General features: G+C 42.2%; 1 protein-coding gene across 1 annotated transcript in view; it reads left to right on the top strand.

Moving 5' to 3' along the window:
• Positions 1–16,304, top strand: part of BRWD3 (bromodomain and WD repeat domain containing 3) — a 49,224-nt gene that overhangs the window by 21,819 nt on the left and 11,101 nt on the right. Inside the window, exons 12-32 of the mRNA XM_050974490.1 lie at positions 520–560; positions 1,953–2,057; positions 3,058–3,211; positions 3,632–3,766; positions 4,149–4,277; positions 4,678–4,903; positions 5,526–5,696; positions 7,230–7,413; positions 7,860–7,953; positions 8,543–8,692; positions 10,154–10,230; positions 10,860–11,037; positions 11,750–11,866; positions 12,042–12,149; positions 13,202–13,326; positions 13,544–13,626; positions 14,029–14,140; positions 14,521–14,582; positions 14,668–14,823; positions 15,493–15,613; positions 16,114–16,239. Of these exons, the coding sequence (XP_050830447.1) occupies positions 520–560; positions 1,953–2,057; positions 3,058–3,211; positions 3,632–3,766; positions 4,149–4,277; positions 4,678–4,903; positions 5,526–5,696; positions 7,230–7,413; positions 7,860–7,953; positions 8,543–8,692; positions 10,154–10,230; positions 10,860–11,037; positions 11,750–11,866; positions 12,042–12,149; positions 13,202–13,326; positions 13,544–13,626; positions 14,029–14,140; positions 14,521–14,582; positions 14,668–14,823; positions 15,493–15,613; positions 16,114–16,239 (2,654 nt within the window). The remainder of the gene's footprint in view (positions 1–519; positions 561–1,952; positions 2,058–3,057; positions 3,212–3,631; positions 3,767–4,148; positions 4,278–4,677; positions 4,904–5,525; positions 5,697–7,229; positions 7,414–7,859; positions 7,954–8,542; positions 8,693–10,153; positions 10,231–10,859; positions 11,038–11,749; positions 11,867–12,041; positions 12,150–13,201; positions 13,327–13,543; positions 13,627–14,028; positions 14,141–14,520; positions 14,583–14,667; positions 14,824–15,492; positions 15,614–16,113; positions 16,240–16,304) is intronic.

The following is a 16,304-nucleotide window of genomic DNA, read 5'->3' as shown; positions in this document are numbered from 1 at the left end:
AACAGGTTTGGAAGAAGCTGTAATTCCTTTAATTTCTTTCAATCCACTCTTAATCCTGCAGACAGCTGTCAGCCCCCCCTAAAACAAATCCCAGTTACCAGGAGATAGAGACATCAGTGGGAGTAAGGAGAGCAAATCATGGAGCCAGCACAAGTATTGGGCAAATTAAAAAAAGGGCAAAATTATAAAATATAACATTTGTTATAAATATAACATTTGTCTAAAATATAACATTTGTTACTCAAAGATTTGTGAATGTTAATAAAGCCAAGGTTAAATTTTTGGTGCACTTTCATGTTAGGTGTGTAAATTGCAGGAAACCTCCACCTCTCTGAAATTTTCAGTGTTTAACACAATTTGTCTGGTGAAGTTTTAACTTCAACTTTTCTGTACTTGAATTTTTTGACCTTTTTTTTTTTATTTGCCAAGTAAAAATCTGCTGGAGATTTTAGGCTGGTCTGATTTTAGGAGATCTTTCAGGCTGAGTTTTTCACTGCTGTTCTCCTCCCTCCTGTTTAGGACAAAGTGGTGGCAGTGCAGTTCTGTAACAATGGTGACAGGTGAGTGCTGGGGTTTGGACCTGACAGTGATGATATTTAATTTTCCAAACAACATTTTGTGGGAAATTTGGCACAACAGGAAGATTTGCCTGTGGGCTTGGCTTAATCTTGGACAGATTTTTTATTGCAGTGTGTTGCAAGATGTGTGTCATGTCCACAAGCTTGAACTCGTTGTCCTCTGCTGTAACAACAAAAATGTTCTGTAACTGTGCTTTTAATTTAGTTTTTCTTTCAAACAGCAAATTGGAACCCAAATTTTATAACCTTTCTGTGTAAGAACCTTCCCAGGTAGCCCCCAGAGGGGCTGCCTGTGGAGGAAGAGCATATTAATCAATGTAGTCTAAAGCAAAAGTTAGTAAATATAGAAGTTTTTATCTCCAATTTGCTCCTATTCCTTATTTTGCTGGGCAGGAGGTTTAAGGGATGAGCCTTCCAAGCCCAGCTGTAGCTGTGCACCTGTACTTGGAGAGCTTTGTCATGTGGAATTATGTGGGAATTTGCTGGGATAATTGCACCACCAGTTCCTTCCAAGCCATTGAGAGGGAAGGAGGTCACACACTCACTGAAAATTATATTCTCTAACAATGCTTTGAATGGAAAAGGTGTATCTTCCTCTTAATTTTAATATAAAGAAGTAAAATTCAGAAGAAAATTAATTTGTCACAAGCATTTTCAAACTCTTTTTCATCACAGAGAAAAAAATCAGACCAGCAAAACTGAAAAGGTGAAACAATTACTTCATAAAATTGAGTAGATTTGCCTTTAAAGTGTAATTTTGTATATAAATGGAAAATACTTCCAAAAAGTATTACTTGAGGAGCTTTTTTCCCAGTTTCTCAACAAAAATTATTTCAGTGATATCAATGGCCAAAGCATTATGATGTGGTTAAATACATTTGTTTCATACTTGAAATTTTTAAATAAGGAGGGTTTTAAAAATGAAAATATTGCTGTTCAGCTGCACAGGCAGGACAAGCTCCTTGTGCTGCATTTGGCTCTTTCCCTCGCCTGTCTTCACCCTGTCCCTCAGTTAATGCATTATAATTTATGCCAGACTCCTGGCACTCAGTTTCCCTTTCTTTGCTGCCACTCGGAGCTGCTCCAGGGATTTGCTGATGTCATTAAAAAGGGAATGTGCAGCTCGTATGAATTACGACATTGAAGTCATTCCAAGGCCATCTGCTGCTGGAGCCAAATGGAATTAATGCTGTGGGCTAGAAACTCTCCTGTACCCTCCAGTATCGGAGAGGAAAATCGTAACCTCATCAGTGAGAGAAGTAGAGATGCACAAGTACACACTTCTGAGTCTGTGTATCATTTATTGGTGTCCATGTGGGGATGAAACCATCTGTATTCAGAATTTCATGGCTTTTTGTTCCCTTTGCCCCACAGCTTAAGGTTTGTCAGTGGAAGCAGGGATGGAACAGCAAGAATCTGGCGTTACCATCAGCATGACTGGAAGAGTCTGGTCCTGGATATGGCTACAAAAATGACAGGGTAAAGCAGAGCAAGCAGAACACACCTCATGGGCACATTACCCTGCAAGATAAATCCTCCATTATGTTGAAAACTGGTTTTTTGCTTCCAATTCAAATTGATTTCCATGCATTTATTGAAAACGTCGTGGCTTTGTCAACTTACACAGTTAATTCACCCCCAAATAAATAATAATCTGTTGGTACTTCCCTATCCTAATGGTTGAGGAATATTTGGTATTTTGCACATGAAAATAAGAATGTCAAATGATTTGTCTCACAGAAGGAGGTTTTGGTTTTGGTGATCATTTACTAATATACATTTACATATACATATATATATTTTTATTTTTATATATATATATATATATATATATATATATCTCCAACATGGTTCTTAACATTGTATTTCTACCTTAGGTTTCCAAATAAGAGGTGAAATTAGTGTTTGGTTCTCAGGTTCAATTAGGGTTTTGAATTTTTCTTTTTGAGATCCTCAAGTGACTTCTTTAAGTGCCCTGTAATTGAATTGTAATTGAATATTCACAACAGCAAAGAGCAGAAATGGAGAAATCCATTAGGCACTTGCTTTGCAGAATTCTCCATATTTCAGTGGTTGCATTTGCAGTGTTTGCAGTCGGAAGTGTGAGTTGGATTTATTTAGCAGGTTCCTGCTCTTTGTGGAGTTTACTGATATTGATGACTGATAAGAAAAATGCCTTGTAGGAAAAAGCCTAATAGAGCTGAAAGGAAAAATTGGGGTAGGGAAGGATGATGGCTTAGGAACAGAGGAGAAAATGTCCTTTTTAAGGAAATAGAGCTCTATAAATCTCAGTGGCACTGAATATTTCCTGTATTTGCTTTTTACCACTGCAGAACCATCCTTCATTCTCCTGCCTTAGCCAGAGTCACAGAGGTGCCTGTGATCCATCCTCCCCCAAATTTCATACTGAATTACCTCTCCTAAGTGTTTCCATATGTAGTTACTGATTTATTCCTTTTTAAATTGCTGATTTCCTTAGAAACAATGTGTCATCTGGAGAGGACAAGGTCACCAAGCTGAAGGTTACCATGGTGGCTTGGGATCGATACGATGCCACCGTCATCACTGCAGTCAACAATTTCCTCCTCAAAGTGTGGAACTCGTCCACAGGGCAGCTTCTCCATAGCTTGGCTGTGAGTGCAGTTCCAGGGGCAGTCCCAGGTGGATGTAGTTCACTCTGGGATTGAGTTGAGGCTGAGCTCATCCCTGTTCCCATGACGAGGGGTTGGTGTTGGAGTATCCAGCTGTCCCCTGCCTGCTGGGAAGAGGGGGGACCATGGGGACAGGAGCTGATGTGCAGGGTCCTGGTGATTGCTGGGAGCCCTTTGGAGGCTCCACGTGTGCCCTGGTGTCTCCTTCCTCCCCATCCCTCCCAGTCTCAGCAGTGCTGTGGCAAACCTGTGGCAGGAATGGTGACCAAGCACAGTTCCAGCAAACTGAGGTGTCCCCAGTGACTCCCTGATCTGGGATGTCCTCTCAGTGACCCCCAGCACATCTGGAGGTACCACATGGAGAAATAAAACTGCTTTTTTTTCCCCCTGCTGTCATTGCAGGGTCATGATGATGAAGTTTTTGTTCTGGAGGCTCATCCCTTTGACCAAAGGATTGTGCTTTCGGCGGGACACGACGGGAATATTTTTGTTTGGGATATAGACAAAGGAACAAAAATTCGCAATTACTTTAACATGGTAAGAAAGATCACAGAAGGTTTGGTTTTCTCTTTTTTCACAAAACTGGTCTTGAGACAAAAGCAGATTTCATTAAATACCTCCAGAGCCAGTACAGCTCTCAGATCTTTGGTGATCTTGCCCTATGACTGCCATTAACATAAAATACAGACTTCCAGGTGGTTGTTCCAGAACATACATTAAAAGTTGGGCTGAAATTTCAGGACAGAGAGAAAATGTAAAGTTTTACTTTGTTATTCAGTTTAACTGTAATAAATAAAAGTGTAAATCAGTCTTGAGTGAGATGAGAAATCACGGAGTGAGGAGCACAGGGGAAGTGTTTGTGAAAATGCTCTTAGAGAGAGTGTCTGGTTGTGAAAGGAATTTTCTGTGCTTGGTACAGATTGAGGGCCAAGGCCATGGAGCTGTTTTTGATTGCAAGTTCTCACCAGATGGGCAGCATTTTGCCTGCACAGACTCTCATGGACATCTGCTACTATTTGGTTTTGGATGCAATAAATATTATGAAAAGGTGGGTTGAATGAATTTTAAACTCTTCCCTGTCTTGACCTGATTTTGTCTTAGAAGTATTTGAGTTACAATTTATTCCCTCAACCTGCCCCAGACAAAATAATAATTAGGTCATGGAGCAGTTGCTGTTTATCTAAATCAAAAAGATTTAGACAAGAGACTCTATAGATAGAGAAGAAAAGCATTAACTTCTCTGTCCACCTCTCTTGGCCTATTTTACTGTTGAATTTCTGCATCAGGCCTTGGTAATAAACCACGTTTGTGGTAGGAATCTGTTCTCTGTCATAACATTCCTTGTGCTGATCCCAAGTGTAGGAGCTGTGCTTTATGGGAGCCATTCCAGAGCAGCAAGACAGCTGCAAATGGCCATTGATTGATTTCCTGAATTGCTTTTCTTTCAGATTCCTGATCAGATGTTCTTCCACACGGATTACCGGCCCCTGATCCGGGATGCCAATAATTATGTGCTGGATGAGCAGACTCAACAGGCTCCACACCTTATGCCTCCTCCATTCCTGGTGGATGTTGATGGAAATCCTCATCCCACGAGATTCCAGAGGCTGGTGCCAGGGAGGGAAAATTGCAAGGATGAGCAGCTTATTCCTCAGCTGGGATATGTGGCTAATGGTATTCTGTCTGAAGCTCATGAATAATACAAGTGTGGCACCACCTCCTGGGATGGTGCTGTGAAGATGTAAAAATTAATGGTTTAAATTCAGTATACAGGTAGAAGAGGGGGTGGGGTGGGGTTATGTGTGGAATCAAATTGACTGGAGGCAAGAGTATTCCAAAATCTGGATTTTTCCCTGGTATATGGCAGATGTTTAAAGCATTGTCTATTAACCTAACTGTGGATGTGAGAAAGCAGGCAGGAAGGTGGGGAGAACATGGAAAGCCAGCTTTTGTTTTGTAAAAGAGCTCTTTTTTCTTGTATACACAAACTTTAGCAAAATGTTGATCTCCAAAAAGACCTTCCATTCTTACCTACTGAAGCATTATTTCTTTCTGCTGTTTCTAATAGCTCGTGTTTATGTTCTACGTGTGGCCTGGAGTTTTAGGATTTTATTGTAACTTCTCTTCTAAACTTTGCCTCCATTTATTACATGAGAGCAGAGAGCCAGCTGGTGATCAGATGTTTTACAGAGCAGACAAACTGTGGTGCAGAGTTTGAAATGGGATTATTTCTATGCTGTTTGCTGATGTAGAAATCCATCATTTTATCAGCATTTGTGGCTTTCTTCTTGTCAAGGTGATGGTGAGGTGGTCGAACAAGTCATCGGGCAGCAAACCAATGACCAGGATGAGAGTATCCTTGATGGAATGATCAGAGAGCTCCAGAGGGAACAAGATCTGAGACTAATTAATGAAGGAGAAACTCTTCCAAACCCTCCACTCAACAGATCCCACTCTGTTAATGGAGGTCAGTGTCCAGCCTTATCCTCATCAGTTCCTTCCTTACCACAGGAAGATCTGATGAAAATGTTAATGTCACTTCTGACACATTGCCTTTGAAGATGCTTTTTTCTCCTCTTCTTGTACACCTTGTTAACCCCTGTGGAGCACTGGGATGTTCTGTGGATTCCAACAGAGGAATTATAAATTTAAGGGGCAACTGAGGGCACCCAATGGTCTAACTGGGCCGTATCTGCTTGTTTGGAGTTATTAGACTGGAATTATTCCTGCTATAAACCAGTTTCCTGAAAAATAAGCATGAAGTTCACTGTATTGTGTTGATATCAGTGCAGAGATGAAGCTTCATAACTGCAAAATGCCACAATGAAAGCACATAATTAGGGGCTGTCAGTGGAATACAGTGTTGTGACAGACTAATGGTTTCCTGCTGCAGCACAAGGCTGAGCATCAGTGCTAATAAAATAAACATGTTGCTCTGTCTTAGTGTTTCCTTAGAAAGCTTGAGATTATTCTCCTGGTAAGTGTTCTGCTACTGTGATTTTATTTTTAATACACAGAGTGATTAAAAATTGAAACCACACTCAATCAGATGTGAGCAGCTGAGTGAGTGCAGCTGATGGGAGGGAGCAGATGCCCAGCACTGTGCTGCAAGTCAGCCTGAGCCTTGGGAGAACTCACAGCTGCTAATAAATCACTTCTAGGTTAAGTGACTGATTACATGTGTTTGAAGTAGATTTCCTGGCAAAGCTCATTAGGATTTGGATGTGGAATTGCTTGTGTTTCAATCCAAGAAGGAGTAAGAAAAATATCAGGGAAAAATAGGAAAATGCATTTTTGCTTTGATCTAAGTTGATATTTCAAAAAGGTTGCCTAAAATGCAGCTTCAGCTCACCCAGAGTCTTTAGGATATGTTGATGTGTGTACAGCCCCAGTTCCCAGTTTTATTTGTGTGTCCCTGTAGTTGTGTAAGGGAGTTTCCAGGTAGGGGTAGTGTGGAAATGAAAGCAGTTCCCTTCTGGAGCTTGCTTGATCAGTGACTCTGCCCACAGAAACTGCCCATTCAAGTAAGTTAATTGGAGTATGTATAAAGTATTTAAACAGACAAATATTTTTATATGGCTTTGCACAACCATAAATGCAATATTATCCTTTGATATACAGTATTTAAGCATGTGGAAATTGTGAGGGAAAAGTAAGGACAGTGATGGCAGTGATTCCATTATTATCAACCTTTGTTTATCAATCCGTGTGCCTTTAAACTGTGGATGGGATACAGGGAAGGAATTGTTCCCTGTGAGGGTGGGGAGGCTGCCCAGAGCAGCTGTGGCTGCCCCTGGATCCCTGGAAGTGCCCAAGGCCAGGCTGGACAGGGCTTGGAGCAGCCTGGGCTAGCGGAAGGTGTCCCACGGCAGAGGCTGGCACTGTTTGATCTCTAAGATCCCTCCTCACCCAACCACCCTGCGACTCCCTGATTTTATTGGTGGTCCATGGAAGTGAAGAAGCTCTTTCTTTCTTTCTTTCTTTCTCTCTCTCTGCCCAGCTCTTCGCAGCCCAGGCTTGGACGTGGCCTCTCCTCCCAACGTGGGGCTGCGCCGCAGCGGGCAGATCGAGGGCGTGCGGCAGATGCACCTCAACGCGCCCCGCAGCCAGATGGCCACCGAGAGGGACCTCATGGCCTGGAGCAGGAGGGTGGTGGTCAACGAGCTCCCTCCAGGCATCAGCAAGTAGGAGGCTCAGGGGGACTGGGATGAGACATTCAGTTGTGTAATGTGGAATGATCCTTCCGTACTCCTGGAATGAGTTTTGGGCTTTGGGCCTTGGTTGGTTGGGTTGTTTGGAATGTTGGGATCAGAATGGAGTTGAGAATGGTAATTTCTTCTTTTCACAACTCAGCCTTTCTTCAGTACTACCAAGTACCACATTTTCCGCAAGCTTTATTTAAAAAAGACTTGAAAATAATTTTAATACATTTGAAAATAATTACGGCTGCTCAGCTAACAAATGTAGTTCTTTAACTTGTGATTCCAGGAGCGAATGGATGGATGCTGCTAGGGGGATTTTCACACAGATTTCTTAGAGCAGCACAAGTTTTTTAATACGTATATTAAGGAGGCTGTTGAGTTCCATGATAATTTAATGAATATAATGTGTGTTTCTTATGTATAATTAGGGTCCAGGAGGAATGTCGAGCTGCCAAAGGTGAAATAGAAATCAGTTTATACACTGCTGACAAGAAGAGAAAGCCATCCCACACCTTACAACGGGTGAGTTAGTGCCCTGGAAGAGACAGCCTGGGTGGGAAGCAGTTCTGAGCACTAAGCAACAAAAATAAGACCAACAAAAAACCCCAAACCAATTTTATTGAATTATTTAGAAGATCAATAGTCCTAATTGTTTCTCTGGCTCACTGTCTTCTTCCTTCTATAACTGTGATTTGGCTGTCTGTGATATCCAAATAGTGGTAAATCTCTATCCTTGAGGTTTCAGTGGTGGGAAGATGCTGGGAAAGGAAAATCACAGAGCCACAGTGGGTTTTCAGTTTGACTTGTGGAAAGTAGAGGTGCCAAACTTTTACAAGGGCTAGATTTATCTTATGCAGAGACTGCAGGAATTTTATAGAAAAGAGTAGTATTTTCAATCATTTCCTTTCCATAGACTGCTACTTTATAAAGCAGAATTTCTGTTGAACCAAGAACCCGCACCTAAAACACCCGCAGTGTGTCACAGATCCTGTCTGATTATTTCTCACTGCTCAGCTGTAACTGGGGTGCAGCCCAGGCACTGTGACCAGGCACCTTTTCAGTGTGTGACTCAGAGTGAGTGGCTGATGTGTGCCTGTCTGTGCCCTGGCAGAGCGAGCTGCAGGCGGGCGGCGGGCGCTCGCTGCGCAGGAACCAGCGGAAGCGGCAGCACGCCTACCAGACACGCTCCACCATCGAGCACAGCCAGCAGGGAGCCAGCCAGAACCCCTGTGCCCGCCACGACTCCGACAGCTCCTCTGAGGTCTGAGCCTCCCAGCAGCCTCCCCCTTCCCAAACCCACCTTAAGGTTCCTCGTGTGTGCTGGAGGGAGGAGGTTTGTGCAGCTGAAGCTCGGTTTGAGCTGGAGCTGCCAGGGCTGGGGTGGGGGGCAGTGAAATGAGGTTTTTCAAATGTATTCATGGCAAAAGGCAGTGTAAAAATAACATTGGCCCGTTCCAGGATAGGGATGGTCACCTCATGAACAGGGACAGGGTAGAGGGATTTGACACATCCTTTGTCTCCTTCTTCAACATGGATGATGGAGCAAGGGGGTCCCAGTGCTCTAGGCTGGAGGGCCGTGATTGAGAGTGATCAACTCCCAGTCAGCCCTGAGCCTGTATGGGAGCTGCTGCTCCAGCTGGATTCCTACCAATCAGTGGGGCCTGAGAGAATCATCCAATTAACCCAAGAATCCTCAAATTGCTGCTGATGCCATCACAAAGCCTCTCTTGATGATTTTGGGAATCCAGAGAGGTTGTGGCAGGGACAGGACCCAGGGAACAGCTAGAGCTGTGCCAGGGCAGGCTCAGGTGGAGATCAGCGAAAGGTTCTTCCCCCACAGGGTGCTGGGCACTGCTCAGGCTCCCAGGGCACAGCCCCGAGGCTGCCAGAGCTCCAGGAGGGTCTGGACAGCACTGCCAGGGATGCACAGGGTGGGATTGTTGGGCAGAGCAAGGAGCTGAGCCCTGATCCTTGTGGGGCCCTTCCAGCTCAGGATATTCTGTGATTCTCCACATGGGAAGAAACACTCAGGTCATTGAGTCCCTGGGATTTGTGGTGTTCCTGTGGCATGTTGGTCTTGGAGAGTGAAGGATCATTTACCTGAATGTCAGGACAGTGTTCAAAAGTAGCTTAAAACAGCTCCATTATTTTTGGAAACCTGAAACATTTTCAAGTAAATTTAACTGGGTTGTGTTAAACCACTTGCTATTTTGGGATTTCATGCAGCACATGGATTCTGGGTCAGGACTTTGATTTCATTTTTCAGTGCTTTGATTTCATCTACATCTGTAGACTGCTGTTGAAAGAGATTGAGTATTGGTATTTATCATTGATTTTGGCAAGGGAAGAACTTGAAATATACCAGATAAATATAACTTGTTCTCCTTAAGGAAGAGAGTGAACATTGCTGCTTTGTAAATGCATTGAAAATAGAGAACAGCTCAAAAAGCTGGGCCCTGGGCACTAAAATTTATTAATCAAACACTTAAAGAACTCATTCTGTAGTTCTGATATAATTAAAATTCACATTTGTTTTAAAGGAGCTATATAAGGATATATTATAATATTAATTGAGGTATAGGAAGAAATTGTGGATTTATTTCTTTGAAGCTAAACCAGCCCTTGAATGCAAAGCTTTCCTCATGTGACACAACTTGCTTGCAAACAAAAATGATACATTTTACCCTTGGCCCCAGAGTGAATCCTCTTGTTTTCACTACAGGAAGATGAGACTGTTGGCACAAGTGATGCATCCATGGATGATCCTGTGGCAGCCTGGCAGAGTGAAAGCAGTTCCAGGTACCTCCCCTGGGCTCTGAACTGGGAACACTGGTTTAGTATGGGAGTTGGGTAGGACACTTGATACTGAGATACTCAGACTTCGTTTTGAAGATTGGTTTTTAACCAGTTCTTCATTAAACATTTTGCAATCATTGTGAATTTTTTTCTGTTCTTTTCAAAGTCAAGAACAATTCTAAAATACCTTTCATAAGAAGATGTTGTCTTTAATTAAGAGCTATTTTTAAGAGAAAAAAATCAATGCCAGTTTGCCATATAAATCCTGTACTTGTATTATTTGGTATTGAAGAAGGCAGAGCTGGATTTTTAGGGAAGGGCTCTGCTGCTTTAATTGTTCCATGGGGTTTTTGCTGCCAGTTCTTATGAAGTCAGTCTGTGAGTCAGTGAGATAATAAGAATTAATATCAACCATAGATATAGTTTTACTGTGAGTTTCAAATTGATAAAAGAATTTACTGAAATCACAAATCAGAGAGCACTTGCTTTTCTTTAAATACACATGATAACAAAATTCTGTGCTAATCCTGAGCAGAACCAGGAGAGCAGGTTGAATGGTGGGACTTTTCAATCCCCTGTGGGGAAACTGAAGTTTTCTGTTCCCTTTCTTACAACTTCTTTATTATCTACAGTGATTCATCAAGTGAATATTCAGACTGGACAGCAGATGCTGGGATTAATCTGCAGCCTCCAAAGAGACAAACCAGGCAGGCAGCTCGGAAAATCTGTAGTAGTTCTGAAGATGAAAATATGAAGGGAACAAAAGGGCTGGAGCCAAAGCGAAGGAAACTGAAACAGCCGAGGAAGAAGGTCAGCACGTGTAATTCTTAGTGTCTTTTGTGCTTTGTGAATATAGATTTAGGTTTTAGTGGTTGTTTTCAAAGTAAAATATTTTATAAATGGGCACAGAGTAAAAAAATATTTATAGAGATCACAGTAATTGTGCTACCAGTGGTACAAAGAAATTTTATTGTTTGTTTTATTGGGCTTCCATGTTTCCCACGGGTGGTTCTTCATTTCAAATGCCATTTTTTTCCTCTCAGATTTATGCTCCTCACTACAGTCAGGTTTACAACTGGGTGGTTTTGTTGTAAAATTATAATGGATCTGTATTGTATTGACATGGTCAGATGTCTTTTTCCTGGTATTTTTAAAGACATTTAGAATATTTATAAAAATACAATTTATTTCTTTATTATAGAAGCATAGACTGGCTTGAGTTGGAGACGTCTTAAAGATCATCTTATCCCACCTCCCTGCCATGGGCATTTTAATGATTTGTGAAGGTTTTAATTGTCAGTTATATTTATAATAAACCTGTCTTATTCTCTGCTGTGTAGTGGAGATTTTGGGAAGGATGACCCTCCACAGTTTGCTCTTCTTGTATCTTCCCTGCAGTAACTGCTGCACGATGAGTTTTCCATTAACTGTGCTCTGACCATTGTGTGGTTGCATTCTGCATGAGTGCAGGTGTTTGAGTAGTGTGTGTCACTCACTGTGCAATGTCCTGCTGTGTGTTTAGAAAGCCAGTGGGCTGCTGTCCCTGGAAGGGGAGCCCAGTGAGGAGTGGCTGGCCCCGCAGTGGATCCTGGACACCATTCCCCGCCGCTCGCCCTTCGTGCCCCAGATGGGGGATGAGGTACTGGCCCTGGCTGCTTTGGAAAGCCAGCTCTCTGCTGAGGAGGGCAGCAGCCTCCCCTGAAATGGAAAATGAAAACCCTTCCCTCCGAGTCGATGAAATCATGAAAGTTTTTTTCTCTGCTTTTTTCTCTCTTAATTTTCTCCTTTTTTTTTTTTTTTTTTTCTCTTTTAAGATCATCTACTTTAGGCAAGGCCATGAAGCTTATGTAAGGGCAGTGAGGAAAGCCAAAATTTACAGTATTAACATGCAAAAACAACCATGGAACAAAATGGAACTCAGGGTAAGTTCAAGAAGTACTTCAAAGAGCTGAATGTCTCTGTAATGCTGAACTGACATGAAAAACCAGCATGAAAATTGTAAAGAAAGGATTGCTTTAAAATGTTAATATCAAAGTTTTAATTGTGAATATTAAAGTTAGTTTTTATTAACACGAAGTCTTTACATCTGTTCACTTCCTGGTTTTGGATTTGATTCTCAGGGGTCTCTTTCCACACAAATTATTTTTTCCTGAACAGTGAATTCATTCAGAACTCAGCCCTGCAGAGCTGTTTGTGGCTCTCTCACCACTCGACAGTGACCTGAGCATTTGGGTTCTGTTTCTTGTTTTTAATGCTGTGGTAAGAAATCATGGTGTAAACACCTAAATGTGTGCAGGAGTTCTCCTAAACACTGCATCTTGCTTTGGATCAGTTCCCAAGCCTTAATCCACTGTGTTGCCTTTTTTTTCCTGCTTTCCTCAGATTTCATGTCAAGAGAAGAGCCCATAAATGTGCTCATACTCATTTATCCATGCCCGTGGTTCTATTAATGAAAGTAATTTCTTTACTGGGAAAACACCCAGTTACCAGTCCCAGATATTCAGTGATTCCAGCTGTAATTTCCCAAGGCATCACCAGTTGGTGAGGAAAAGGAAATAGCTGTTCACTGAGGATGGGCTGTGACAGGACATGAACATAAAGGCTATTGTGGAATTTCCATGTTCAGAGGAAGAATTTCCTTTTTTCCCAATGTGCAAGAGTGAGGGGCCCTGGGGTAGGTCAGGGAGAACCTTTGGTGTGCTTAAAACTGGGTTTGTTCCTTAGAACCTTCTTAAATAATTTGTAGGAATCCTGTTCACAGAACTGCCGAGGGAATGAGCTTCTTCATTTTTCTTTTTGAGGTGGCAGTGATTGATTTTAGTATTTAGAAAAGAAAAATTAATGGGTGAAATTACCTGTGCTGTAGAGTGGAAACATACTTGTGTTTTATTAATATGTTTCACTTTAAAATGGATATTTTTTTGTTGTTGTTGGCAATGTAAAATAATGCTGTTCCATGCTTCTTGCTAACTAGGAACAAGAATTTGTGAAGACTGTAGGAATTAAATATGAAGTTGGGCCTCCCACACTCTGCTGCTTGAAGCTTGCATTCCTGGATCCAATCACAGGCAAAATGACAGGAGAATCCTTTTCCATAAAGTAAGTCACTGGAATGCTGATGACATTCTTCAAGAGCTTTCCTTGCAGTGTAGAAGCTCTCCCCTTTCTTATTTCCCCCTCCTCTCTTATTTCCTGTGCAAGGCATGATGATGGCAGTAATGGTTATCCCAAATGCCTGGAATTTGAGGGCTGTGCAGTTCATCCAGAGCTGCATTTCTGGGTAATAATAACTTCTTTTTGGTCTTATTTCCTGAAGGTACCATGACATGCCAGATGTTATTGATTTCCTTGTGCTGCATCAGTTTTATAATGAAGCCAAAGAAAGGAACTGGCAAATAGGTGAGGGGTTTTTTTTTCCTAATTCCATGTGTTTTGCACCATTTCTGCAGCTGTTTAATGGGACACAGTGTCTTTATTACATGATGGGAAGGACTACACACGTGATATTGTAAAGATTATTGGAAAGTTTTATTTGATGTTTGTTGCAATTCCTCTAGCAAAGAAGAATGAGAAATGAGAGGAACTGTTCCAGGGGCAGTGATATCAGGAGAATCTCCTGATCTGTTGGGATCTGAGGTGTGAGGCAGCTGTGGGTAATTCCCAGAGATGGGCAAGTCCTGTGCTGCAGAATGCAAGGATGGAAGTAGGGTATTCACAAAGGAGGGAGCTGATTCTCTAAAAGGAAATATTTTGCAATTCTTGGTGTTGTTCTTTCTCTGAGTGCAATGTTTGCCCTTGCAGGGGATCGGTTTCGCAGTATCATTGATGATGCCTGGTGGTTTGGGACTGTGGAGAGTCAGCAGCCTTTCCAGGCAGAATATCCTGACAGCTCCTTCCAGTGCTACAGTGTCCAGTGAGTATTTCCATGTCCTGGGGCTCCCACACAACTCAGAGAACTTCAGAAATAGCATCAAGAATTAGAATCCCTTTTTCCATTTAAATACATAACCAGACACTTTATTTACTTATTTAATTTCACATATTGTACTTCTTATTTGTTACTTGCTATTTATTTATTTTAGAATATTTTGAATGTTTACTTATTTAATTTTTGAATTTATTCCTAAATATATAAACAGCAGTGCAGTGACTGCATAGGAGATACAAGAGGAAAATAGGGAGTTGGAATGTCTTATTCCTAACTGGAGTGACCTTTTGGGTCAAATCTGGTAAAGAAAAGGTGTGCCTTTATATTCAGCTCTAACTTGGGCATTTGAATGATTTTTTTAATAGCTGGGACAACAATGAAAGAGAGAGGATGAGTCCATGGGACATGGAACCAATCCCAGAAGGAAGTAAGTGTGTGCTGGATTCCTGTCCCTGCACAAAGCAAACAGCTCTGGGGCCCTGCATTGACCCTCTGGAATTGTTCCTCTCCAGCTGCTTATCCGGAGGAGGTCGGTGCTGGAGTTCCTGTGACCCCAGAGGAGCTGACAGCTCTTCTCTACAAGCCCCAGGAGGGAGAGTGGGGGGCCCATTCCAGAGATGAAGAATGTGAACGAGTAATCCGAGGGATTGAGCAGCTTCTTTCCCTTGGTATGTTTGGAGAGAAAAGGAAAAAGGATTAACAATATCCAGGAGGTGGCACAGAACTGGAGAGTAGAAGGGATGGAGTGCTGGGACTTGGTGTGGAGTATTTGAAATGTATTCAACTAAATTACTGAAAAGATCCTTTTAAATTCCATACTTCAGTTTCCAAGCTAAACTCCCCTTTTTTCTGGGGCTTCCCAGTGGGTCATATCTAAAGATGAAAGAGCAAAACATAATTAAACCCCTAAAAACCAACCAGCAAATCCTCACTAAATACCCTCACCTCCAAATTCCTTGTAAATGGTTTGTAACCATTTAATAGCACGCTGTGCTTTCAATGCTGCCTCTGTTTACACCCAGGACATGTCTGTGTTCTTACTCAGCATTGCATGTTGTAGTATTCCTGTTGTAAGTGCAAATGCCTCGTTCCTTTCAGTCAGTTGGCTGCTGGCACACGAATCTCAGATGTGATACTTAAACAAAAAGTGCTTTTTCAAGAGCAGGAATAGATGGTACAAGAGGAGAAACCCTGCCCTGTGGGTAATGACATTCTCAGCTGTAGATCTGTGTTGCTTTTGCTGAATTCTTCGAAAGAAACCCCAGAAACCATTGCAAGGAATCTTGGTGTAACATCCCTTGGAGGCATCTAAATCATTGTGGTCTCTTGTCTTGCAGACATTTCCAATCCCTTTGCTGTTCCAGTGGACCTTAGTGCCTATCCCATGTATTGCACTGTTGTTGCTTATCCAACTGACCTCACCACCATCAGGAGGAGGCTTGAAAACAGGTTTTATAGGTGAGTTTGGGTTTGTAGCTGACATTTATTGCATTTATTGTTATGTGGAGCTGAATGCTGTTTGAAGTCCCTTCAGCAACTGCAGAAGATCAGATTGGCCTTGGGCAAAGTGAGTCTTCCTGAATAACAAATTCTGCTGGCCGTGTTGTTAAGGCAAAAGCTGCTGTGGTGCTGGTTGAACACCCTGAGCCTGGCCCTGTGTTGGAGGCAGAGCATGCCTTGTTTGCTTTGTTTCCATCCCTGCTGCCTTTGAGCAGGGACTTTGTGTTGCAGTTGCCAGAAGGGGACTGAATGATGCTAGAAACTGGAAATCTTGGTTTTCCCAGTTAATTTGGGAATAAATAATGTCCTATTCTTATTTTCCCCTCTGAGGACAACCTGTTTCTGCTTGATCTGAATTCCCAATTCCATTTTTTACTGAAGAATCCTACTGAATGTGGAAGAAAAATAACACACACCTTCCTCTCCATCCCATTCCTTAAATTTTGTGTATTTTTCAGGAGAATCTCTGCCCTGATGTGGGAGGTAAGATACATTGAACACAATGCCAGGACTTTCAACGAGCCAGACAGCCCCATAGTCAAAGCAGCCAAAATTGTGACAGATGTCCTGCTCCGCTTCATTGGGTGAGTTTGGCCCTCACAGACCCCACAGCTCCAATCCCTGGGATCCTTCATTGTGTTCCTTGGTT

This window comes from Serinus canaria, chromosome 4A (assembly GCF_022539315.1).
Source record: "Serinus canaria isolate serCan28SL12 chromosome 4A, serCan2020, whole genome shotgun sequence".
NCBI classification, from domain to species: domain Eukaryota; kingdom Metazoa; phylum Chordata; class Aves; order Passeriformes; family Fringillidae; genus Serinus; species Serinus canaria.
This window is presented reverse-complemented; position numbering and strand designations above follow the sequence as displayed.